Below are 25307 nucleotides of genomic sequence, written 5' to 3' on the forward strand. Positions count from 1 at the left end.
GCAGGAGGGACTCCTTTGGGAGCCCTCTGGCTCTTGCTGGATCTTCTGGCCCAGCCAGAAGGGGAGAGAGGAGTGGCTGCCCGGGAGAGTGATGGCCCCGCCCTTGAGACTGTGAAGTTGGAAGCAGAATTGGGGGGAAGGAGATGTTTGTGGTTGGTAATGTTGAGTCCGAGCTCCCGAGGGTTGCCCAGGACCAGACGTGGAGTTGGCAGTTGGCCTATTGGTCATGACCTAAAGGGTAACCCCAGGTGATGAACGGGTCTCAGGAACTAAACCCTGACATTGGCAAACTCCCCAGGTCCTTCTTCCTCCTTTCGGACTATTTCCTTCCCCCGTACCAAGGCCTCCCTCACTGAACCCTGGCTCTCCCTGATGGCTCAGCTCCCCTAGTCCATCTGGCACCCACACCCTTGACAGCACCTTAATCATGATCCCTCCTCAAGTTGCACCCCTCCATTAGCACATCACCCCATTTTATTTCTTCATCGCACTTATTAGCTAAAATCACCTCGTTTACTTATTCCTTACCTCCCTCCCTAGAAATTAAGTTCGATAAGCAAGGACCTTGTCAGCCCTTTTCCTCTGTCCCCTGTCACAGAGCAGGTGCTTGGTAGTACTCCTTAAATGGAGGAACGGGGGCACCTGGGTGGCTCAGGTCATGATCTCAGGGTCCTGGGGTCGAGCACCGCATTGGGCTCTCTGCTGAGAGAGGAGTCTGCTTCCCCCTCTCTCTCTCTGCCTGCTTCTCTGCCTACTTGTTATCTCTCTCTCTGTCAAATAAATAAATAAAATCTTAAAAAAAAAAATGGAGGAACAATGGGCAGGCTGAGTTCTTCATTCCCACCTTTTCTTCTGTGTGTTTCTGCTGCCTCCTTCCTAACATGCTTAAGTCTCTCTCATTTAAAAAAAAAAAAAAAAAAAAAGGGACGCCTGGGTGGCTCAGTTGGTTAAGCAGCTGCCTTCGGCTCAGGTCATGATCCCAGCGTCCTGGGATCGAGTCCCACATCGGGCTCCTTGCTTGGCAGCGAGCCTGCTTCTCCCTCTGCCTCTGCCTGCCACTCTGTCTGCCTGTGCTCACTCTCGCTTCTCTCTCTATGACAAATAAAAAAAAAAAAAAAAAAAAAAAAAAAAGACGGAGCACCTGGGCAATTCAATTAGTTAAGTATCCAAGGCTTGATTTCAGCTCAGCTCATGATCTCAGGGTGGTGATCTCAGGATTGTGAGATTAAATCCCATGTCCGGCTCTGCACTGGGCCTGGAGTCAGACTGGGATTCTCTCTCTCCCTCTGCTCCCCCAATTTCCCACTCACTCTCTCAAAAAAACAAAAACAAAACCACAAGCCTTCACTAGGTACCTACTGAGTACCACTGTGGTGGGTGCTGGACACACAAGAGCAAACCCCACACACCCCGACCCCAAATGGCCTCCCCTGCCAAAGGCAGCCAGGGTTAGCGCTCCCAAATCAGGGGGTGGGAAACTTGGGGAGGCAGCAGCCCAGGAGGGCTGGCAGGCTCAGGACGTGGTATTACACGAGTCTGTTAGAGGTGTGGCAGGTCAGATTGCTCCAGTGGGTGGCCTGGAATGACACACCCCAGGGTCTTTCCTTGGCCCTGATCCGATCAATACATTTATTGGTGAGTTAGATGAAGTTAAAGGGCTCTAGTGCTCAGACTTGTGGATGCCCGAGTGAGAGGCAGAGCAGAAGGAGTGGCCCACGGAGCCAGGATGCCAAAGGTTCTCAGTAGGCTGAAGCCCTGGAATGATCCTAGAAGATGTGGCTCAACAGGGATAAAGAGCAGCTATTTTCAGTGTCCTAAATTCCAATGATCACAACCCCAGGGAGAGGAAGGGAGGGTAGACAGGGACATGACAGGACCTCCTAGAGATACACACTAGCAGAGGAGCACCATGAATGGAACTTGCTTCTGTGGAATGGAACAGTGTTTGTGGTCCCGAGCCCAGAACCTGGTTGACCTGGGATGTCAAGGGTGTGTTCTTGGGATGACAGTGCAAGAGGAAAGCGGATACTAAGTTTGGCTTCGTGGCTTCAAATCTCCCTACAAGTCTTTGGCCTTGAACAAATTAGCAACCATTAGAAACACCATTAGGTGTTTCCCCACCTATAAAATGGAAGTAATAAGACCCATTTTTTTCCCATGGGATAATGGGCTAGCAACTCCAGAGGCTAACAGATGTTGGACTTTATTATGAAGACATGGCCCCAGGTCTGGAGTATGGACAGAAACACAAAGAAGCCCTTTTCACACAGCCTGCCGGAGGGCAGACTACCTTCTCCTTGGATAAGTGGGAGGTCTGTAGGTGCAGATGTGAGGAAGAGCAAGTACAGTGAGCAAAAGCAAACTGTGTGGGGCTGGGAGCTGTGCACACTGTCCCAAGCACCCCACAAGGGCCACACTGGGATGTGGGCACTCGGGAAGGGGCGGAGACCAGAGTGCTCAGCTGCCTGGTCGGGAAAGGAATGGCCTCAGGGTCAGAACCAGGAGTCTGACAGACCACAAATGATGCTAAAGGTTTCAGGCATGATCAGAATGGCTTTTAGAAAGGTCACCCAACTCCGATCGGAAGGACAGTGGGAGAAGAGCAGTCTGGAGCGGAGTGTTCCAAGTAGAGGGGCACCAGTGTGACACAAAGGCTCTGTAGCAGGGACCACCAGCTGAAGAAGATCCAGAAACGGAAAGGTGCTCATGTGGCTGGAGTACAAGGAATGAGAGGAAGAGACACGCTAGAGGATGCTGGAGAGGTAAGCAAGGGCCATGACCCACAGAGCCTTGCAAGACACAGGAGGAGACTGGTCTTTATTCTGGGTGGGATGGGAAACCATTAGGTCTTAAGACAAGTGACTCGATCTGATTTATACTTTCAAAGCATCCCTCTGGCAACTGCATGGGAAATGGGCTGCGGAACAGGTGTGGAGGGAGGCAGGGAAGCCCAGTTAGGTTACTGTGTTGTCCAGGTGACAGTCAGGTGGCGTGAACTAGAATGCTAGCATAGCAATGGAAACAGGACGCAGCGGCTGCCTCCTGGCCACAGCGACCACCTCCCCCACCCCTTGGCAGCATTTGTCCCTTTGTATAACCTTTCCCCAAGCCCTGATCTCCCAGGGAGCAGATGTGTTCGTGTTAATGGCTAACCATCCCCATACGTCCCCGAGCCTCTCAAGGTTGGGAGTCTGGCTTGGTAGAGCTCCAGCACCACTGAGCCCAGGGTTGGGTGAGGCCACACTGGGGCTCAAAGGGTGAAGCAGTGAAGCAGTGAAGGGAAGAGGACAGGCACCCCCATCTTACAACCTTGTGTCTAAGAGCACAAGAATACTGGAGCACCTGGGTGGTTCAGTCAGTTAAGCGTCTGACCCTTGATTTCAGCTCAGGTCATGATCTCAAGGTCTTGAGATCCAGCCCTCTGCACCATCCCCCACCCCGCCCCTGCTGTTGGGCTCCCTGCTCGGTGGGGAGCCTGCCTGAGGATTCTCTCTCTCTCCCTCTGCCCAACACCCCCCCCCACCCCGCTCATGCATGTGTACTCTCTACAATAAGTAATCTTTTTAAGATTTTATTTCTTTATGGGGTGGGAGGAAGCATGAGTGGGAGGGAAGGGACAGAGGGAGGAGAAGCAGACTCCTCACTGAGCAAGGAGCCAGACTCTGGGCTCAATCCCAGGACTCTGGGATCATGACCTGAGCCAAAGGCAGATGTTTAACTAACTGAACCACCCAGCTGCTCCCATCACCAATAAATAAATCTTTTTAAAATTAAAAAAAAAAAAAAAGCACAAGGATATCAAAGAGAGAAATGGGGCAGGAGTAAGAGGCTTGGTGGGGGGGGGGAGGCGGGTACAGATGATTCTAGGGAATGATATGAGGCAAAATGACACAGTAGTTACAAGGAATCTGGGCAGGGCCCAACAACCTGGCCACCCGATCTAGGTGCCCGTGTAAGTTAGGCCCTCTGATCAGCCCTTGCGTCTACCCTGAAACTGGTCCTACTAAGGCAGGAACACCACCGTCTGACAGTGCAGTGGCCACTGGGCACATAACCTGGTAGGAATAGCCCCTCTGAAGGAGTAGGAGAGTCAGGAAGGAGAAGGAAGCCTTGGGACGGCAAGGTGCCCTGAAAAGAATCTGAAAAGCGCCAGATAGAACCGGGCACGTGCCTGACCCGAGGGCTCAGGCTCAGAAACATCTTCTGCAGTAAACAGGGGAGATAGGGCTGGGGCCAGAGGAGAGTAAGTTCTGCTTAAGGGGGCCAAGATGTTCCCAGATTAGTCACAGACTAGCCACCCTCCCACCCGCCAGTCAATGCAGTCGTGTAGGAGGGAGGTTGACAGATAGGGCAGAGGTGAGACTCTGAGCAGAGACCACTCACTTCCATCCCAACTGTCAACTCCCAAACCACTTCTCTCCCTACCCCTGGGCCATAGCCTAGCTCAGGCTCCATGCCCCCTTCCCCAGACTAGGATCATGGGCATGGAACAACCTCCTTGACCCTCTCCAGGCTCCTATTGCCTAATCTACTCTCTTCACTGCAGCTGTGGGATCCTTTAAAAACTCCCTGTTGCCCTTGAGACATGATTAAGTTCCTGAACTGACCCCCAAAGTCCACCTTGATTTGGCCTCCACCTACATCTCTGCTGCTTCTCCTTTGCCCATTCAACATGACCATCTACTGAACTCTTCATGAGCTCTGGGTGTATGGCTCCTTCGCCCTGGAATGTCCTTACTCCCATCTCAGCTTCTGGGAACCTTCCACACTCAACACAGGTCCTTCAGGAAGCCTTGCTAGAACAATCCAGTCCTTAGCCAGCCCTGTGAGCACTCTGTACCAGATCACCTTGTCTCATGCTCTCTTCCCAAGGCCTATGGGCCTTCTCCCCGCCCCCCAACAGCGCCTCCTCCTGGCCAGAACTCCAGACTCCCTGCTGCCCGGTGCCCAGCCCTGGTCACTAAGAACAAAGACATAACATTAGGGTCCCTGCAGTCAAGGAGAGCCAGTGTCCTAAGAAAAGCAAACCTGCCCACAGAGGCCCACCACACAGGACAGACTGGGAAGAAACAGCCCACCTATTTCAGGACCCAGAGGAACGGGGGAAGGCCTTCTCGAGAAAGAGGGATCTGAGCAGGGCCTCAAAGGATTTAATGGCAGAGGAGCAGAAAGGGCATCCTCGGCAGAGGGAAGGAGCAAAGAGAGAAGGGCAATGCCCAGCAAAGTAGGGTTTAGTCTAAGTGCGGGGGGAGTGGGGGAGGGGGAGGTGCTGGGACCACAAGAAGCCAGTGTTGCTCCTGTGGGGGGCTGGGAATCAGGAGACTGCCAAGGCCCAAGGCCCAAGTATGGCTCAACCCCCAGTGCTCTAACAATGACAGCCACAAAGTACAGAGACTAGAAACATTTCTTGATTGTTAGTGGGCTTCTGCCCAAGTCATACCCACTGCCTGCCACAAGGAGGGGTGTTAGGGCAGAGGGAGGGGACCAGAATGGGGAGCAAGGTCCAGACTCAGGGGGTCTGTGCTTCTTTTAGGGGGTCGCGGGAGGGGGACAGGGAAGCCTCTGCCTCAAGCCAAACTTCTCCTCCCAGGGCAGCAGCTGTGCCCAGACGAGGCTGGGCGCAGACCGAAAGGGTCTCAGGTCCTCCAGAGCCAGGCGGGCGGGCAGGCCGAAGTCAGGATGGCTGCTTTTCAGGGGTCATCAGTCGCTCCACCTCCCGCATGAACCGCAGACACAATTCTTCCTGCCAGGGGAGAGCCACGCACTGCACGGCCACGGGCATCCCCACGCTTTTCTTCATGGCCTGCAGGGGACACAGGTACCGGGATGGAAGGCGATGGAGACAGGACCCCACCAGGGACCAGGGAGCACCCCAGCTGGAGAGTAGGGGCAGCACAGCGGAGCCAGGCCGCAGTCTTTCGGGGACCCGCCAGGGGGCGCCTGGCTGGCTCACTCAGTAGAGCCTGCAACTCCTCATCTTGGAGTTGTAAGGTTGAGCCCCACATTGGGTGTAGAGCTTACTTAATGGGAAGGGGAGGGGAGGAGAGGGGAGAGGAGAGGAGGAGGGGAGAGAGGCAAGGACTTCACGTGCTTATGCTGCATCCCTCCCAGCAGCCAGAGTTGGGGTATGGGTGGGAATCCAGGGGAACGGGGTGCACAGGGGCTAGGCCAGGCCCTGTGGCCTCACCTTCTGTAACACATTGTCCCAGATATCCCCAAAGTAGCCCCTGTAATGTTCCATCTGGGCCTCGTCGTCTTCGGTCACCGAGGTGACAGGCACCACCCCCGCGGGGAAGTCCAGGCAGTTGTAGAGCAGAGTGTAGCTGACTGCGCCTGAAAGGGACCACAGGGAGCTGGAGCCCCGCCCCCACCAAGTGGGACAGGCTATCTCCTGGAGCCCAGACTTGAGTGAATGACAAAGCCCAGGGATCCAGATTCAGGGCAGGCTGGAGAGCCTGCTGAGCCCTGTCCTGTGCCTTTTACCAGAAGTTTCCCCACCTGGACCCTTGTTCCTATTTTTCCTGGCTTTTCTAAATCCCATCTGGACTTTAAACCGTACCTCCCCAAACCACAGGCTCTGGATCTCAAGATCTCTAACCTCAGTGTGCTGAGAACAGGAGCTCATTCCCTCCCAGAGCTCCCAGATGACTCCCATCTCTCCAGCCAGTCGGACTGTGAGCTCCCCAAGGGCAGGGCCCTCCTGGAGGGGTGCAACCCTCCCCAAGGCTCCGCTCATACTTCCCAGCAGCCTGTTGGGCACTGGGCTGAATTCACAGAAGAGGAAAGGCAGGTGGGAGTGTCCGAGATGTGTGCTGGGGCAGCAGACTTCACCTGTGGCCTTGCCTGGGGCGTTCAGGTCCAGAGCAGGGCCCAGCATGGGAGTGAGCAGCACGTCCAGGTCCAGCGCTCTCCACTGGGCAATCACAGAGTTGCGGAACACCTGGAAGGAGGCCAGCACACCAGGGGAAGCCCTCAGACCCAGCCCATTGCATGGACTCTTCAATGCAGGGACGGTGATGGGGCTGGCTGGGGCTCCAGCACCTGCCCCTTCTCTGGACTAAGCCACACTGGGATGGAGGTCCTCAGGGCACCTAGCACAGCTGCTTCCAGGAGGCCTCCATTGCTCTACCTCCCACATGAACTGTAGACATCATTTTTCCTGCCAGAACAGGGCCACTAGTTCTGGACAGTACTGGGGGTGGGGGAGGGGAAGGGGGCAGCAAAGGGGGCATCCAGGACAGGAGCTACAGACTGAGCCAGCCTCCAAGGATGAGGACCAGAGAGCAGGGCCAGAACAGACCAGTCCAGGGAGTGGAAGGGGAAATGACAGACTACTCCAGGGGTCCAGAGGGAACCATGGCTAAGAGATGTCACTGGCAGGTGCCCTTTCTAATCCTACCCCATACCCTGCCTGACTCTAGTCAGTAGGGGGTCTGGCCTCACCTCGATCTCATGCTGCAGTTCCCAGAGCTTGCCAGCCGACCTGGGCAGAAGAAAGGAGGTCACTGGCCCTCAAGGTCACAGCCATGGGGAGTAGCAACATCAGACCCCTACTCTTAACACCTCCCAGATCTCACACCTCCATGGACCGTTCTCAACTAGGGGAGCTCTGAGAGGAAAGTAGCACAGGAAAGAAGTTCAAACCCCTAAGTTCACATCCTGTGGAGAAAATCATGCCCCACAAAGGGATTTAGACTGTGTCACTTGGTGACTTTACAGCAGAGCCAGGCCCAGATCAGGCCCAATTCCCAGTGACCCTTAGGATACCAGAGACCAGAGCTGTCAAAGGTCCTGAATGCCTGGCAGTGAGAGAAGGGGCAAGTCCGCAGGATGTCAGGGCCTAAAAATGAGGCCATTTATAGCCTGCTTTTCCCACCCGAGCCACTAAGGGACAGCAGGACCCAGTGCAGCTCAGTTCCCATCGGACCTCTAAGAGCAGGTCTCTCAGTTCCTCAGTAGCCCCCTCTACCTTAGGCCTCCCCGATGCTTCCTTTCCTGGTCCTTTCTACCCTCATCTAGCCAGGTCTTCTCCTCTCCACCCGGTCTCATTCTGTGATCTCCTTCAGGTCCCTCCTCTCTAGCTGGACCTAGACTCTGCGAAGATAAACATCAAGGTCCCATCTGAAAGCTACAGAGGTTGCCACCCTGGCTGGGCCACTTCCAGCCTCAGCACCTACTTCCCTTGGCTCTTCCCATCAGAAACCACTTAACCCCAAGTCAGGAGAAGATGGGGGCAGGAACTAGGCACAGGAAATGTCCTTACCGGGGCTTCATGCTGCTAAGAAAAGCTGCCATCCTTGGGAGCTGCCGAAGGACAAAACATAGTGTCAGTGACTCAGTTCTGGGCTGAGAGTGGACAACAACCTTCTTCAGGCCAAGCCACTTGTGTCTCTTCCCTCTGTCCCTTCCCCCAGGTCCCAGGTCAGCCCCTCTTTCAGCATGTGACTGGCTGAAGATTGCAGGGCATGGGGAGAGGAGAAGAGTCTGGGTGGGGGGTGGAGAGAAGAGGAGGCCATGCTTGCCGCTAAGGCGAGAGGGGAAGAGCCCCAGAGGCTCCCTCCCAGCACCCCCCAGCCCTCTGCTCCTGTGCCCTCACCAGAGGCTTCAGCAGGAAAGCCAGCAGTCCTTTCAACCACCTTGGTATCTTCAGAATGGGGATCAGGTCCCCCAGGCAGGGGTCCACGAAATCACCTTTGCTGGGAGACAAAGGGTCCAGTCCAGCACTCCCTCCCTGGTCCTCCCTCCTGCCCTGCCCCTACCCACAGCACCCCCAGCTCAGTGTCATCTACTCCATGAAACCCCCTCCTCCGCGAGACTCGTAACCACTGGTCTCCAACCCCTTCATCTGCCTTCTATCCTTCTTTTTTCTTTTTTTTAAGATTTTCTTTTTTATCTTTAAGTAATCTCTATACCCAACATGGGATTCAAATTCACAACCCCGAGATCAAGAGTCCCATGTTGTATGGACTGAGCTAGCCAGGCACCCGATTATCTGCCTCCTTTTATTTATTTTTTATTTATTTATTTTAAAAAATTAACATGTAATGTATTATTTGTTTCAGGGGTATTTTTTATTTTTTAAAAAGATTGTATTTGTTTATTTGAGACACAGAGAGCGCCCCTGGGGGTGGGGGGAAGAGGCAGAGGGAGAAGCAGGCTCCCCACTGAGCAGGAAGGCTGACATGGGACTTGATCGCAGGACCCTAGGATCCTGACCTGAGCCAAAGGCAGATGCTTAACCGACTAAGCCACCCAGGTGCCCCTTACCTGCCTCCGTTTAGACATATGACTTGTTTCTGCTTATCATTTGGGACACCCGGACTCCACTCCACATCCCTGGAGCTTCCCAAGGCAGGACTCTGCATCTCCCTCCCTGGCTCACTCAGCTCAAAGTGATAAGGACTCCACGAGGGCAACATTTCCCGGGCCAGGGCATGACACCAAGGGCATCCCCTACTGATGCAGATGCAGGCCTAGAGAGACGAGTGGAGCCGCCATGACTCTTATTTCTGAGCCTGTCTCTAGCTCTAGAGCTTGGGGAAAGGTCTCAGGAGGCCGACCCTAGGGCTTTATCCCCAGAGCCAGAGTGAGGGGCAGCCCCTCGTGCTGAGGCCTGGACCCTACTCAGCCACAAGCAGAGGTCTCTTCAGCCCAGGCACATCAGCAGGAGGTAGCGTCACAGGTCTTTCTTGCACCCCTGTCAACCCTTAAGGACTGGAAGCTTCTGAATGGAACCAGCTTCTCTAATGAGCTCTGGGACGCCTGGCTGGCCCAGTTGGTTAAGTGTCTGCCTTTGGCTCAGGTCGTGATCCCAGGGTCCTGGGATTGAGTTCCGTATGGGGCTCTTCTCCCTCTCCTTCTCCCTGTGATCTCTCTCTCTCTCTCTGTGTCAAACAAATAAATAAAATCTTTTTTTTTTTTTAAAGAGCTATAGGGGTGCCTGGGTCGCTCAGTGGGTTAAAGCCTCTGCCTTCAGCTCAGGTCATGATCTCAGGGTCCTGGGATCAAGCCCTGAATCAGGCTCTCTGCTCAGCAGGGAGCCTGCTTCCTCCTCTCTCTTTCTGCCTGCCTCTCTGCCTACTTGTGATCTCACTCTCTGTCAAATAAATAAATAAAATCTTAAAAAAAAAAGGGCTATAAAAAAATAAACATGAGCTCTGCAAAGTTCCTTAAAGTAGGTCTGATCCAACCCACCCACTCTACAGAAAAGTACTCAAAAGACAGGCTTGGCTCGAGTCAGAGGAGCCTGAAGTCACAGCATGATGTCTAGACCTCTCTTTTCTTGCTTCACCCTTCGCTTGTCTCTCAATCTTTCCCCAGTAGACAAGCAGCTCCCCTGCCCACCCCCTTTTCCCAGTGAGTTTTCATCACTCGGGCTCTGCTCAATCCAGCCTCCCCTCGAGCTGGTACCTTTCTAAAGTCTCCCTGGCCAGGGATCTCCAGGCTCCACCTGCACAGTTAGAAGGGCAGTGAGGTCCCTGCCCAGAACGCTCAGACCTTCTTTGTGTTCAGTGGAGGCCGGGCCCCCGTTTTCCACCAGAGCGGCCCATCCTGGGAGTAACAGGACCCAGCTGATCTCCCTGGGCCTACCCATGTCCTGACCCCACCCCAGAGCCCAAAGGCCAACATCACTTACAAGTTCTGCAGGAAGCTGTGGCCGCCATCACTGAACAGCCCACCAGTTGACAGGGTCTCCAGAGCATGGGGTATATTGCTTGGCAGGAAGGGAACCAGCTGCAAGATTGAGGGCTATAAGGGCTCCCAAGAAACCCTTGACTCCCATGCCCCCCCCCATGCTGCCCAGGCAGCCGTGAGGATGGGCTGGACCAGCTCTGCTGCCATGGGAGCCCTCCCTAGAGCCACAAAGACAGGTGTCCTGACCCACGCAAACTCCCTAAAAATTCACTTCATGAGAGGAGTCAAGCTACCCATTAAACTCGTCTCAGATGAACAGAAGAAAACCCACTGGCACATTGTCCTCGGATGGCAGCAACCCCTGGACAGTATGCACCACTGCTTGTGGTGGACTGGAGCTTCCCAGTGCGGTCTCCCTCATCCCTGGCACAGAGCTGAGCTCCCCATTCATCACGTAACCTCACACTTGTGATCAGCCCTCTATCTGCGGGTCCTGCAGGGACATCGTTCCCATCCCAACCACAAAACCATCCCCTGGGTGATGGGTGAAAGGACACCAGGACAGGTGGCAGTCACGGGTACCAGGAAGGTTTCCCTGAAGGAGGGGCCATACCAGGACTTCCGGGTCCCCACAGCCATACCGTGTGGCCAGCAGCCTCAAGGCTCTGCTTCGTCTCCAGCACGGCACGCTTCATGGGCGGGGTGGGCATGGTATATTTGTCGGTCTCATAATACCCCACACGCAGTGGACAAGAGCTTGTATAGACCTGGACCAAAACCCCAGAATCAGAATCGAGTCAAGAGGGTGGCCCAGCGTAGGCCTCCCAGAGATCAGAGATGCTACTCAGCCCCAAACACAGCTGCAAGGCTGCAGCCCGGGTTCCCAGAAAACAGGGTGCCAGAGAGGCCGCCCCTTTCTGCATCTGACCCTTTCACAAAACCCCTGTGCAATGACTCTGCATTGTCACTGGCCATATGATGAAACTGAGCCTTCAGGTCTACATAAGGAGATAGGCAAATGGGCTGGAGTCGGGCTGGGACTCGCCCAAGTCCACCCAGAGCAGACTGACAATACTAGGTCCAGGACCCAGGTAACCTGTCTCCTGAGTCGACGAGTCTACTGCCTGTTTCAGGATTGCAAGTCTTGGCTCCCATGATAATTTGTTCCAGACCACATCACAAGGACCTCATTTCCTCCTTCCCTTCCTCTCAGGAAGAGTTCTTTTTTTTTTTTTTTTTTTTAAGATTATTTATCTATTAGACAGAGAGAAAGAGACAGAGAGAGAGATCACAAGTAGACAGAGGCAGGCAGAGAGAGAAGGGGAACCAGGCTCCCCGCCGAACAGAGAGCCTGATGCGGGGCTCAATCCCAGGACCCTGAGACCATGACCTGAGCTGAAGGCTTAACCCCCTGAACCACCCAGGCACCCCAGGAAGGGGTTCTTAAACCACTGAGTGGTTAGAATAACCTCTGCCAGGGAGGGGCAGCTCACCCCACCCAGCCCAGATCTCCTGCCTGCCAAGAAACACCCTAGTTCTCCTACAAGTGGTTCTTGGGCTGAGAAGTGACTCCTATCTCTCACGGTGGGCAGGAGAGGCTGAGGCCAGAAGAGGGGCATCTTTCCTCAGAGGAAGCCTCCCAGCCCAGCCTCAGAAGTCCTAGGGTTGCCACGGGTGGGCAAGGGCTCCATCTGGCGGCTCTCTGTGGAGCAGCAGCTGAGCCCAACTTCAGACCCTTGGAGAGTGCTTTTCAAGAGACAGAGCCTCCAAGACCTGCCCACAGTGCCTGAGGCTGCTCTCTGGGCTCCGGAGCACCAGCAATAGCCAAACTCAACCACACGCCCATCCCCACCCCTGCTCACCTCCTCCCTGAAGGGCAGCGGGGGCACTGTGGGGTCCAGACGGAACATGTCTTCACACAGCAGCGCTCGCAGGCACAGTGCTAGGCTTTCCACATCTCGGGCCATGGGGCCAACTGAGATCTGCACTGTGGGGGCAGGGAGGGGAAGGAAGAAAGATCACCCTGCCCTAATGGGCTTTGGGGCTGGGTCCAAGCAAGGGCTGGGCCATGGCCCAGGAGTGTGAGCAGAGACAAGGAGGTAGGAACTCAGACCTAGACTAGCCTGGGAGCCAAACACTGCCCCCAGGAGAGGCAGGGGCAGAGATGGATCAGGCAGACCCCCCCTCCTCCAGGGCACTGAGGGAACCCCAGACCTCACCTGCTACCTGTCCATAGACACAGCCCTTCAGGCCACTTTTGCTGGATAAGAAACAGAAGATGTCGGAAACAGGAAATGATCACCCTCTGCCCAACCCCAAACCCACACAGCAGCTTAGAACTCTCACCACTTTGGAAACTAGGAACCAAGGCCAATGGCACTGACATTCCCTCCCAGCAAAACCCCAGCGAGGGACTCCCTGCCTGGGGCCTAAAGAGTTTGGAACCTAGGCTAAGACCACACAGCAAGAGACCCAGAAGCTCCTTCCACCCACCACCCACACCATACCTGATACGGTTTGCCGTGGGCTTGAGGCCACAGATGCCACAGAAGGAGGAGGGAAAGCGGATGCTGCCTCCAATGTCAGTGCCTAAGCCCAGCGGGGAGCCTCCAGCCCCAATAAGGGCCCCTTCACCCCCGGAGGAGCCACCCGGGCTCTTGGAGGGCTTCCATGGATTCAAGGTCTGGCCAAAGAGGGGGTTACTGCAGTCATAGCTGGGGGAAGCAGGAACGGGTCAGCCCGGGGTGCACTGGGGCCAGAGTCCCTGGCCCCGCCCATACACGAGCCCACCTGAACATGGACTGAGGGACGTTGGTGTGCACGAAGGGCACAGCGCCTTGTAGCTTCAGGACCTGTACCACCACACTGTCACACTCTGCAGGCATGCTCTCGTTCAGACTCAAGCCCAGCGTGGAGTCATGGCCCTGGAGGGAGGGACCAGCACCAGAGGGCTGTGGTTGACACCTCAGGGGCCCTTCAGTGGCCCAGGACCCACTGCCACCGCCATCCTGCAGGCCAAGGCTGAGCCTTGGAGGGCCCCAGGTAAGTAAGGAGGTGGAGCCGGCTCACAGGGACAGGGGTGCAGGAGTGGGGTGGGGGTCAGAGCCAGACAGGAGGTGGGGCACACCTTGTAGCTGAAGCACTCCTTGAGGCTCACAGGAACGCCATAGAGCAGGCCCTGCTGCGGGGCCTGGGACAGCTGAGTCTCACAGTCTGCCAGGTAGGTAGTCACACAGTTGGTTCCTTTGTTTACTTCCCAGGCCTGGAGGAGGGAGAAATGCACACAGGGCAGAGAGACACTGGCCTTTGTTTTTAGCTGTGGTCAAATATACATTATATAAAATTGGCCTCTTTAAGTCTACACAGGGAAAGGGTAACCAGCAACAAAGCCCAGAGCCAGGAGCATGGAGAACAACTGAGAGCCCAGCACCCACCTCATCCGGGACATCTAGCCCCAGCATCACCCTGGCAGCGTCTGGCCTCAACCCCAAGATGGAGAGAGCACCTCCAGGGCCAGGGCACAACCCAGGCACCCAAAGGAGCAACAAGCACTGGCCTAAGACACTCCCCAGAGGGGATGAGCTCGGAGGGAGATGATCTTTGACCTCTAAGCCACATCTCTGTCAGTGAAGCAGACAGGGGCAGGTCCCCACCTCAGGTCACAGCGGGAGTCAGCACAGAGCAGGGATGGACCCAGCTGCCAGCCTCCCAGAGGCCGGCAGGTTCTCTCCTGCCCTAGGCCTGGCCTACACTGGCCCCAGCTAAGCCTCCCCACCCCCTGAAACTCTTGAATCTGATAATCAAGTCACACGGAGCAACGGGCTGATACCAATCAGTTAAAGGAGTGGGAGCTTGCCTAAAAGGAAATGATACTGCTGTCCCTGTGAGACATCTGAGGAAAATGAGTCTTGGCTGCACTACCACACCTCAGCCTGTGAGATCTGTAGGTGACAAGGTAGGGCAGCCCCTTTCCAGGGACACTGAAAGAAGAGACACAGCGGACTGCTGAGCCTGCCTGTGTCCCCTCAGGGCATCCAGGGCAGGGGTCCAGGGTCCTCCCTCCATTGTCAGCCTCCCTCCCCCTCGCTCAGTAGCTGTCACTCACCCAGCTGTCACCCACGCCCATGGATCTGCTTAGTGGTCATACTCACTGCCACACACTCTGCTTCAAGAAACCACAAGCAAGGAACTCGCAAAGCACAACTCTTTCTTTCCTTCCCTTCGTTTCAAACAGATGCCTGGAACACTTACTACGTGAAAAGACAGAGGGCCCAGCACTAAGTTCGAAGATAAGTAAGACAAGCTCTGTCCACAAGAAACCCATGTTGACCCAGAAAGGGGCCAAGGCAAGTGCAAAAACACCCAGAGAAATGTGTTAAAAAGTGAGCACTGAAGAGGGAACCCTAATTCAGACTAGGAGGGGATGAGGGTCAGATCCCTGAAAGAGGATCTCCTTCTCTGAGCCCCAAAGGTTCAGCCGGCAGTGCCTGTTGCCTCAGGTGGGGCAAAGAAGAGGGAGAAGAGCCTTCCAGGTAAAGGGAGTCCTGCACAAGGCAGGGCTCAGCATGGCAACCTCTGGGTGCCAGGAAACCTCCGCCAGTCGAGCTACTGATGCCCACCCTCCAGAAGGCCTTGGCCAGACAGGATGCTGGAGTCAACAAGGAGCAGAAGAGCAGAGTTTGAACAACTGGAAACCTGAGAGGGCATCTGGCCAGGAGGCTGGCACTCCATCGTGGAGGGAGATGGCTGCTGGGGGCCTGGGGACCAGAGGTTGGACTGGAGAGAGCTATAGAAAGAGAACAGACCACACTTGTTGACCATTGGGGTGGAGGCGGGAGGGAGAGGGAAGTCTGGGCTGAATGCCAGGCTCTTAAGCTAAGACAACATGCTCAGTGTCGCCCCCACAGAAGCACACACAGTCAGCGCCTCTCTCTCTTTCCTCTCTTTCTCTCTATTTCTCTCTCCCTCATGCAGCTCCTGGTAGCCCCTGGCACTGTCCCACCCTGGCCCTCAGAGAGACGAACTCCAGGCCAGGTTTCCCCCACAGCCTTTGCAGAGAGAGGGAGGATCCCTGGCATCCAGGCCTTACCTTTCCCACATAGGTGAAGAGTGCAGCCTCAGGGGACAGCTCCCCACTGTGTAACTTCTGCACCAACTGGGTCAGAGGCAGGGCCAGCAAGGCCTCTGAGTCCAGGTCAGGGTTCTGAAAAGACACCCCAGGTAAGTAACCCCTCTCCCCACATGCCCCAAGTGCTAAAAGCAGACACATGTGACCCAGTGCCCCTAAGTCCCCACACCTGGCAAAGCAGATGCTCACTGTCATGTGCCAATCCACGACAGACACGCCCACCTGCTGCTCTGACACCAGACATGTGGCCCAGCCTAGGCAGGTCCTTGCCACCTACAGACAGTACAGATATATCTCTTCCAGAAGGTTATGGGAGAGGCTGCCCTGGGAAAGGCCACGCCCAGGCTGAAATGTTATGTTATGAAAATGTTACGAAATCATTACAAACCCCCACCACTAACAACTGCCTATAGCCCCCATGCTGGTACACTCTGGGTGTTGATTAAATCTTGTTACCATTCTTATTGCACAGGTAAAGAAACCAAAGCCCTGAGAGGCTACATGCGTCACCTAGGCCCATACAGGTAAACTACGGTTCTCTGCCCACTCAGCATAGCCCGTCTACTGGCTATCCACCCGCATCTAACCCCTGGCAGGGGAGGCAGGAAAAAAAAAAAAAAAAAAAGAAAGGAAGAAGAAAAAGAAGACACTGTGACACTGTTCTGGGTGGTTGGGTCTATAGCTAGAGGCTATCCCTAAAAAGGGATTTTTTTTTTCCTTCTTTCCAGATATGTATTAGGTGTCTGCTCTGTACCAAGCATCAAACTAGGCCTGGGGATACAACTGAACAAAAAAGACAACAAGTTTATGCTTTGGGAAGTGAGCAGGTAATGAAAAAGTAAACAAGAATCTGAGTCCGTGAGAAATAACTTGAAGAAAATAAAACCCGTTGTGGTGCGTGGGGTGGGGGTGCGGAGCGCACAGGTACGTGCGGTCAGAGAAGAGCTCTCAGAAGGAGGGGGGACAATTTTTCAGACACATGACTGCCAGGCCTGGAAGGCTCCCAGAGTCTCTGAGGTCAGCCCCTGCCTGCAAACCCAGCTCGCTCCCTCCTCAATGGTACAGAGCCAATTAGCAAAAACAGCTAGAGGAGGATCTCTGAATCACAGCCACCACTTCCCATCCCCACTCCGGCCTGGGCTCTCCTCTTGCCAAATCCAAGAGATACTTGATTCTGTTCTTCACTCCATGTCTTCATCCGCATGAGGGATTCAAACGTATTGAGACCACACACTGGCTGCCTTCGACTTCCTCTGGTTTTCTCCTGCTTCTCTGCTACTTCTGTCATCCCTTTATTCAGTCAGTCGACAGACATGTTCTGAGCACTTACTGTGTGCCAAGGACTAAGTTAAGGGTTATGAATTTGGAGGTAACCAAGACAGACAAGTCCCTGCTTTCAGAGAACCCACACTCAAGAAAAGAAACAGGTTAACAAATGATGGGCAGCTCATGGGAAGTGCAAGAAAGCAAGTACACACTGCTGTGGTGGACACAGCAGAGGACTGGCTCAGACAGGATGGTCAGGTCTGGGAGGTGACGTTTCTTTCAGCTGTGACCTGAAAGATGAGAAGGAGCCAGATGTGGGAAGAGACAGTTTCCTCTTGTTTCCTCCCTGATGCTGGGAGAAGTGAATCCTCTCGTGGCTTCCAGTCAGGCTCTCCACCTACCCCGTGGCCTCCAGACCCTCCATCCACCCTGACCCAATCGAGCTGTGGTGTTCAGGGGCCATTCCCATTGCCACCCACCCCTGTGTCCTTCCCCCTGAGCTCACTGCTCCCCCACTTTCCACCGGCTCCTGCTCCATGTACCCTTGCTCGGGGAAGGGCTGCCATCTCTCTAGGTGGTACATGAGGACAAAGGAGTCATCCCGGACCCCACTTTCTCCCTCCCACCACAGCCAAATCCAGTCAGTCACTGTGCCCACTAAGTAGCTCTGGAATACGGCCACTTCTCCATCCTCTCTACCAAGACCCTTGCCAGTGACCAGCCTTTTTCTCCTGGCTCACACAGGGGCCACCTAACTGGCTGCCTCGCCCAAGGCTTGCCCCACCCATCACCCTTCCTGCCAGGCCAAAGTGCAAAGCCAACCAGGCCTTGCCCCTACCCTGCAGGTCCCTGTCACAGCACAAGCCCCAGGGCTGTGCCAGGAGGTGCTTTCAGGCACCGGTAAGACCCCTCCACACCCCTCCCTGAGACATCGCCTACTCATGCCCTCCACATGTCCTTGGCACCCGGGCCTTAACAGCAAGAACACTCTACCCTCAGCCTTCGTTTGTTAAACAGATATATTACTTACTTGGGATTTTATATATATATATAATACAGGGCGCCACAAAGAAGAAAAAAAATGAATCCGTGATCTCTCCACACACACTTGATAATCCCTGGTGATATATTTCTTTTTTTTTTTTTTAAGATTTATTTATTTGTGAGAGAAAGAGAGAGAGAAAGCACAAGCAGGGGGAGTATCAGGCAAAGGGAGAAGCAGGCTCCCTGCCGAGGAAGGAGCCCAATAAGGGGCTCAATCCCAGGACCTCGGGATCATGACCCGAGCTGAAGGCAGACATTCAACCAACTGAGCCACCCAGGTGTCCCCGCTGGTGATATATTTCTTAAAAGGAGACAAAATGATATATGAACACTTTCCCCACCCACCCCGAGGACCACCCTGCCCAGTCCCTCTTCTGAAAAAGGAAACCAGAGTTAATGGTTTCTAATGAAAACTTAGAGGAAAAAAAAATGTTTATGAAAAACCCACCATGTATGTAACTATTTATATATGTAGGCACAAAGTTGTCTTGCTATATGCACAATACTTACTAACTACACCTTGCCTTACTCACTTGATGATGGAAATAGCAAAATGGCTTTTTTTTTTCCCTGATTATATAAATGTGCTCACTGTAGAAAAGAATGCCTAACAGTATGGCGAAGAAAGTAAAAGCCAGGGAAGAGCTCCCCCCACACACACTAGGGTAATTACCATCAACAGTCTGGTCACCACCATTTCCCACCTTGCGACAAGACACCAAGAGCCCCTGTGTGCCTCAGTTTGAAGCTGTTCAGCAAGCTCCCTCCATTCTCAGCACAAATTTTAACTCTGTCCTTTGTTCTTGAATGCAGATGGCTGATGACACCGTTGCTAACAGTTTTTTTTTTTTTTTTTTAAAGTCTTCAGCTAGTTATCAGGCAGCTGAGACATTTTCTCTTTCACAAGACACCCAGGAAAGTCTGCGCCTCAAAGAGGCCAGTCCACAAACACGGGGGCAGTGACATTTGAATAGAGAATGCAGAGATGTGTACAAATGAATTCTGACAGAGAATAGCAGACACCTGTAGCGTTCTTTTTCCAGGGACGGATACTAGAGCTATCGCTGAACGGCTGCCCCCCACCAGCTGTTTTTCTCCTTGAGGCCCCTACTGCTCTAATTTCTGGGATCCTCCGTGGTCCTCCATGTCTTTTTTCTTTTTCCCTCATGGTTTTTATCACATCTGTTCTATTTCAAGATATCTTTTCCATTTGGTTACGGAGGCCACGGATCCTGGTCTCAACAAATAATTCATCTACTGAATCATTTCCCTTTAAAGTTAGGTTCGAGTGGGGCTTGGAGAAGGCCAGGAGATGGAACTACAGGTCAGATCCAATGGAAGGACGTGGTGCTTGTTAAGACCAGTGGGGTTCTGACAAAACAGGTTGTAAGCAATGAGGGCAAAGGCACAGAGGCGTGAGCAAGTGCTCTGGTATGTCTCTCCCAGCCATCATATTCCATGGGTGCTAGTCCCTCTCTTCGGCCTAGAAAGGATATTAAAACTCATTCAGGGTGCAGGCTGGGTGGAAAAAGGTGGCCAAAGGGTTGTTACAGATTAAGCCTCACAGGGTCAACAGAGAGTTACCAGAAACAGGCCTTACTGTAGAGTTGCTCAAGAGTCGAGAGAGGTGAATCGTTTTGTGATGACTTAAGAGAAACTTAGGATTCCCCCTCCTCCAGCGATGCCTGGGAACACTGGAGGCATCTGGGCTCCCAGTGAACTTTGAGCTTTATCAGCCGTCCCTCAGGCCAGACCTGTACTACCAACTCCTGTAACCCACTACGGCCTGCCCAGGGCCCTGCTGAACTTCCTCCCCCTTGCTATTTGGGGCTGGGCTGAAAAAGCCCCAAAAGAAAGGCTGCTGAGACAGCCTCAAATCCCACATCCCCATCATCCAGTGACTCCAGAGCCAAACAGAAAGGAGAAAGGAGCTAGACCCAAGGTCCCAAGGGACTGAGTTCAGCTAAACCACCTCCCTCTTAACTGCCCTCAGCTCCTTCAGAGCTACTGTCATCAAGACCCCATCCCTTTGGGGTATCTGGGTGGCTCAGTGGATTAAAGCCTCTGCCTTTGGCTCGGTCATGAACCCAGGGTCCTGGGATGGAGCCCCACATCGGGCTCTCTGCTCAGCAAGGAGCCTGCTTTCCTTCCTCTCTCTCTGCCACCTCTCTGCCTAATTGTGATCTATCAAATAAATAAATAAAATATTTTAAAAACAGAAAAAAGAAGACCCCATCGCTTTGAGAATTGTTCACACCAGTGAGACTACTGAGACACTGCTATCTCCCCCACAGTCACTGGAAAATCAAAAGGTAAATTTCACTGTTTACCTACCTGGAAAAGCCAAACATTGGTGTTCTGAGGCCAGTCTTTCTTGCCCCAGGAAGGGTGCAAAAACAGCATTTTCTTTTTTTTTTTAATTTTTTAATTTTTTTCAGCATAACAGTATTCATTATTTTTGCACCACACCCAGTGCTCCATGCAATCCGTGCCCTCTACAATACCCACCACCTGGTGCCCCCAACCTCCCACCCCCGACCCCTTCAAAATTCTCAGATCGTTTTTCAGAGTCCATAGTCTCTCATGGTTCACCTCCCCTTCCAATTTCCCTCAACTCCCTTCTCCTCTCCATCTCCCCTTGTCCTCCATGCTATTTGTTATGCTCCACAAATAAGTGAAACCATATGATAATTGACTCTCTCTGCTTGACTTATTTCACTCAGCATAATCTCTTCCAGTCCCGTCCATGTTGCTACAAAACTTGGGGATTCATCCTTTCTTTCTTTTTTTTTTTTTTTTTTTTACAGCTTTATAAACATATATTTTTATCCCCACGGGTACAGGTCTGCGAATCGCCAGGTTTACACACTTCACAACACTCACCATAGCACATACCCTCCCCGATATCCATAACCCCACCCTCTCTCCCAACCCCCTCCCCCCATCAACCCTCAGTTTGTTTTGTGAGATTAAGAGTCACTTATGGTTTGTCTCCCTCCCAATCCCATCTTGAAAAACAGCATTTTCTATTTCAGAGCCAAAACTTCTACCCTGGAAGGTTTTGTTCTTAAAAATAATGAAGGGCGGGCGCCTGGGTGGCTCAGTGGGTTAAGCCGCTGCCTTCGGCTCAGGTCATGGTCTCAGGGTCCTGGGATCGAGTCCCGCATCGGGCTCTCTGCTCAGCAGGGAGCCTGCTTCCCTTCCTCTCTCTGCCTACCTCTCTGCCTACTTGTGATCTCTGTCTGTCAAATAAATAAATAAAATCTTAAAAAAAAAAAATAATGAAGGGCAGTTGCTCCAGAGGGAAACTGCAGATGCTGGTGTCTAGAGTTGAAGTGAAGGAAGGCCCACCCTTCTACCACCTCGAACTCCTGCTAGCAGGTGGGTTTCTTGTGACGAGGAGGCAAGTTCAGCAGGTGGGAACCGTGGGCCGATCCCTGAAGCTGCCCCCACACAGTTCTTGCTAGGAGAACCGGCTGGCAGCGTTCTGGCTTTTGCTGCAGAACGGGGGCCTGGGGAGCGGCGGAGGGTACCAGGCCGAGCCGGGCAGCCTGGCACTGAAAGGATCCACGCGTGGGGCACCATAGAGTTCAGCCAGAGGAGGAGAACTAGACAGTGAAGAACTTGGGCTCAGTTAGGGTCAGTGGCCTGTCTGGGCTGAAGCTCTAAGAACTGACTGATGGCTTTTCAGCCAGCTTGATGAATAGAGGCTGGAACCAGATACATATTTATATCAGCAAATAAATAAATACGACATATCCTGGCCCGGGAACAGTATGGAGTAAATTCATACCAGCTAAAACCTCACTGTGATCAAGGCTGCACCCTGGGCCTGGCATCCTTTCTTTTCCTTTTTTTTTTTTTTTTAAGATTTTATTTGTTTATTTGACAGAGAGAGAGAAGCAACACAAGCAGGGGGAGTGGGAGAGGGAGACGCAGGCTTCTCGCTGAGCAGGGAGCCCAATGTTGGGCTCAACTGGGGCTTGATCCCAGGACTCTGAGATCATGACGTGAGCCGAAGGCAGATGCTTAACGACTGAGCCACCCAGGTGACCCTGAGCCTGGCATCCCAAGGCCGGGTCTCCCTACCTATTATTTCCCCCCCTATTCTCCCGGGCTGGAATGAGGCTGGAAAGTCCCACTGGGCGTCTAGGTTCTAGTTCCAGCTCTGCCCCAACTCTAAAATCACTTGCCACAGCAGAGCATCTGCTAAGTGCAATTTTCTGTGACTCCATCCTCCTGATTCCTATTGTGTCCCCAGTCACCTGGAATGCTTTCCCACCTGTCAGATCTGAATCCTCTCAAACACAAACCCTCACAAATGATTGTGGCAAGTTTTTCCTCTCTCGGTACATAAGAACATCTCTTGGAATTTATCATTTTGGCTTCTACCTGGGTCCTGTGTCTCAAACACCTGGAGAGAATGTCCCCTCCTCTAGGCCCCTCCCTGGGGCCTAAACACACACTGAACTGATCCGGAAGGAGAAAAGCTTGTTGACAGATCATCCAGGGAAGGGTTAGAATTACACCTGCTCAAGGAAACGGGCCTATCAGGGGTTAGAACAACACCTGGGCAGCAGGAGCTGGGGAAACTGTTCCAGCCTGGCCCCCTTTGCGCTTAGGCAAGTCCTTCCCTGGCTGGCTTTCAGGATCATCATGCACAATTAACCACTTCAAACTGCGAGCACTCCACATTTCCTTGGCTATCACTCTCTGATTCCCAAGTCTTTTTGTTGTTTTTGTCTTTGTTGTTAAGATTTTATGTATTTGACAGAGAGAGAGAGAGACAGCGAGAGAGGGAACATAAGCAGGGGGAGTGGGAGAGGGAGAAGCAGGCTTCCCCCTGAGCAACGAGCCCCCATGTGGGGGCCCAAGCGGGGGCTCAATCCCAGGATCCTGGGATCATGACCTGAGCCGAAGGCAGACCCTTAACGACTGAGTCACTCAGCGTCCCATGATTCTCAAGTCCTAAACCCGAGCATCTTAATGGTTCTCAGGCTTGCATTTTAGTGTCCCAATAGTCTTGAGAGTCTTTGGCACTGAGCAAAGCTCCTCTTTGACCCTCTTTGAAAAGCGATGTCTTTTCATGACCTGCCCTGTCCCTTTCGTTTTCCTGCCTCTCCCCGCGGCTGGCTCTACCTGACTCGGAAAGAGTACGGAATGCATTAGGGCGTGGAGGGGTTCCAAAAGTAGAACCTGCGCTGCCCGCCACCTGCTCCCCCGCCGCGCGCCAGTGCGCCTGAAAATGCGGCTAGGGATACCCCCGCCCTGTGCCTCTCCCCACACACCGGACCCGAGCGGTCACCTGGAGGCGGAAGCGCTGAGCCGCCTTATCCATGGTCTCCAGGGCTGCCTGCTGCCTCTGTCGCGCCCGGGCCGCCGCGCTCCGCGCGGGCCGGCGGCTTGACCAGCGCAGGGCCACGGCCGCTGCCACGAAGCAGCAGGCCAGGGCAGCCCCGGAGGCGCCAGACTGCGCGGCCCACAGTTCGTCCGGTACCATGATCTCCTGCGGCCGACCGATGCCAGGAGCGACAGAAAAGGAATCAGCACGCGCGCGTGCCGCCTCAAAACCCGGCCTGGATCTGCCTAGGATCCCGCGCCCGCCTGCGCGGAAGGGGCGGGAGGAGCGCGGCGCGGCCACCAGCCCGCGGGGAAGCGCGCTGTTGCTTGGCAGCGAGCGGGCCGAGGCCGCACGAGCGCAACGGTCAAGGGCAAGCCCGCACCCAGCCGAGAGGGGCGGGAGGGGCAACCGCTTCCCCCCGCCGCCCCACGACCCCAGCTCCTGAAGACTTGACTAGCGGGAGCCCCCCGGCGGCAAAGGACGGCCAAGAGGACAGGGAGCAGCGATCGACTGATGGGGTTCGCTGACCTGATTAATCCCTGCAAACAATTCAGAAGCATCTTTCCAGGAGACCTTCCCCGGGTGCCCATGCTCGGGGCTTCCAGGGGCACCAGGCAGGAGGGGCCCAGGAAGTCCCGTCGGGAGCCCACCTGCTGCCCCTTCCGTTTTCCCAACCCTGGAACCCCATCTATCTCTCCCAGGGCTCTTCATGGCCAGACTACCCATCACTTGTTTTGCCCAGCCACCTCCTGCAGACTGGCTTTCCCAGAGTCACCCTTCTCCAGTCATGGGTCCTCCTGGATTATACATCCAGAGAGCAGAGAGAGGACTCCCGACCAGGAGTCTGGGGACCCGGCACTCTTGGGGGGGGGGGGGGGCGGATTACATACACAAACAAAATACTCCCACCCAGGCATGTCTCATAGGACTTTATGCGCTTTATCTCATTTGTCCTCCCACCGACCTACGAGGAAGGCATTTTTATTATCCTTATTTTATAGCTGAGGTAACTGAAGACAAGAGGGGTTCAATGACTTCTGTGTGCCACACACGTGGCTGAGTGGGGACTGAAACTCAGCTCCAGTCTCAAACCATTGCTCTTAACCATCATGCTTTACCACCATTACTGCTCCTGGAAGAGAAACTCTGGGCTGCCAGGTGGGAATGTGCTTTGTGGCTGGAAATGCTGACTGCTGGTTAAACGCTCTGCTGGTACTCCAGTTCTAGGTTTACTTCTCTGAATCTGTGCCTTAACATGTAAAAGGGGGATGGTGAAAATGCCTACCTCACAGGATTGTGAGCAGTATATGAGCTCCTTTAGGATCGGCTCCTGGAACATAGTAGGCCCTCCATAAATGTTTATTGACCAAATGAAAGGCCCACCTGTGAAGAGCCTAAAAACTATCAGTGGGGCGCCTGGGTGGCTCAGCCAGTGAGTCCACTGACTCCTGATTTTGGCTCAGGTGGGGATCTCACTGTTGGGGGGGATGAGCCCCACCACCACCGCCACACTCAGCTCAGAGTCTGCTTGAGATTCTCTTCCTCTCCCTCTGCTCCTCTCCTCCCTCTCTCTCTAAAATAAATAATAAAATAAATGTTTAAAAATAAATAAAACTTGGGGCACCTGGGTGGCTCAGTGGGTTAAAGCCTCTGCCTTCAGCTCAGGTCATGATCCCAGGGTCCTGGGATTGAACCCCACATCAGGCTCTCTGCCCAGCAGGGAGCCTGCTTCCCCCTCTCCCCCTGTCTCCCTCTCTGCCTACTTGTGATCTCTGTCAAATAAATAAATAAAATCTTTTTAAAAATACATACATACATAAATAAATAAATAAATAAAACTATCAGTTATTTTAACAGCAAAATGGTTTATTCCAGAATAGCAGAGAGTTACAA

At 53.7% G+C, this 25307-nt stretch overlaps 1 protein-coding gene across 1 annotated transcript; it reads right to left on the reverse strand.

The window, feature by feature from the left end:
* Nucleotides 1-5390: 5390 nt before the first annotated feature.
* On the reverse strand, nt 5391-23664 carry LOC125097895 (fatty-acid amide hydrolase 1). Its single transcript, XM_047726064.1, has 15 exons — nt 23379-23664; nt 15725-15838; nt 13763-13897; nt 13426-13559; nt 13143-13349; nt 12855-12895; nt 12498-12622; nt 11277-11402; nt 10637-10734; nt 8597-8696; nt 8264-8304; nt 7444-7483; nt 6832-6940; nt 6188-6333; nt 5391-5803 (listed from the first exon to the last, which is right to left on the reverse strand). The coding sequence occupies exons 1-15, from the start codon at nt 23571-23573 to the stop codon at nt 5675-5677; spliced, it is 1740 nt and encodes a 579-aa protein (XP_047582020.1). The 5' UTR covers nt 23574-23664; the 3' UTR covers nt 5391-5674.
* Nucleotides 23665-25307: the final 1643 nt, after the last annotated feature.

Source organism: Lutra lutra, chromosome 4, assembly GCF_902655055.1.
Source record: "Lutra lutra chromosome 4, mLutLut1.2, whole genome shotgun sequence".
Lineage (NCBI taxonomy): Eukaryota > Metazoa > Chordata > Mammalia > Carnivora > Mustelidae > Lutra > Lutra lutra.

Bases quoted from the DNA above. Each gene is read 5' to 3' on its own strand.
- LOC125097895 (XM_047726064.1), bottom strand. From the start codon at position 23,573: ATGGTACCGGACGAACTGTGGGCCGCGCAGTCTGGCGCCTCCGGGGCT. The intron at 15,839-23,378 runs GTGACCGCTCGG...GTGTCTTTTCAG, and splicing joins CTCAGCGCTTCCGCCTCCAG to AACCCTGACCTGGACTCAGA. The intron at 7,484-8,263 runs GTAAGGACATTT...TCTTCTGCCCAG, and splicing joins CTTAGCAGCATGAAGCCCCG to GTCGGCTGGCAAGCTCTGGG.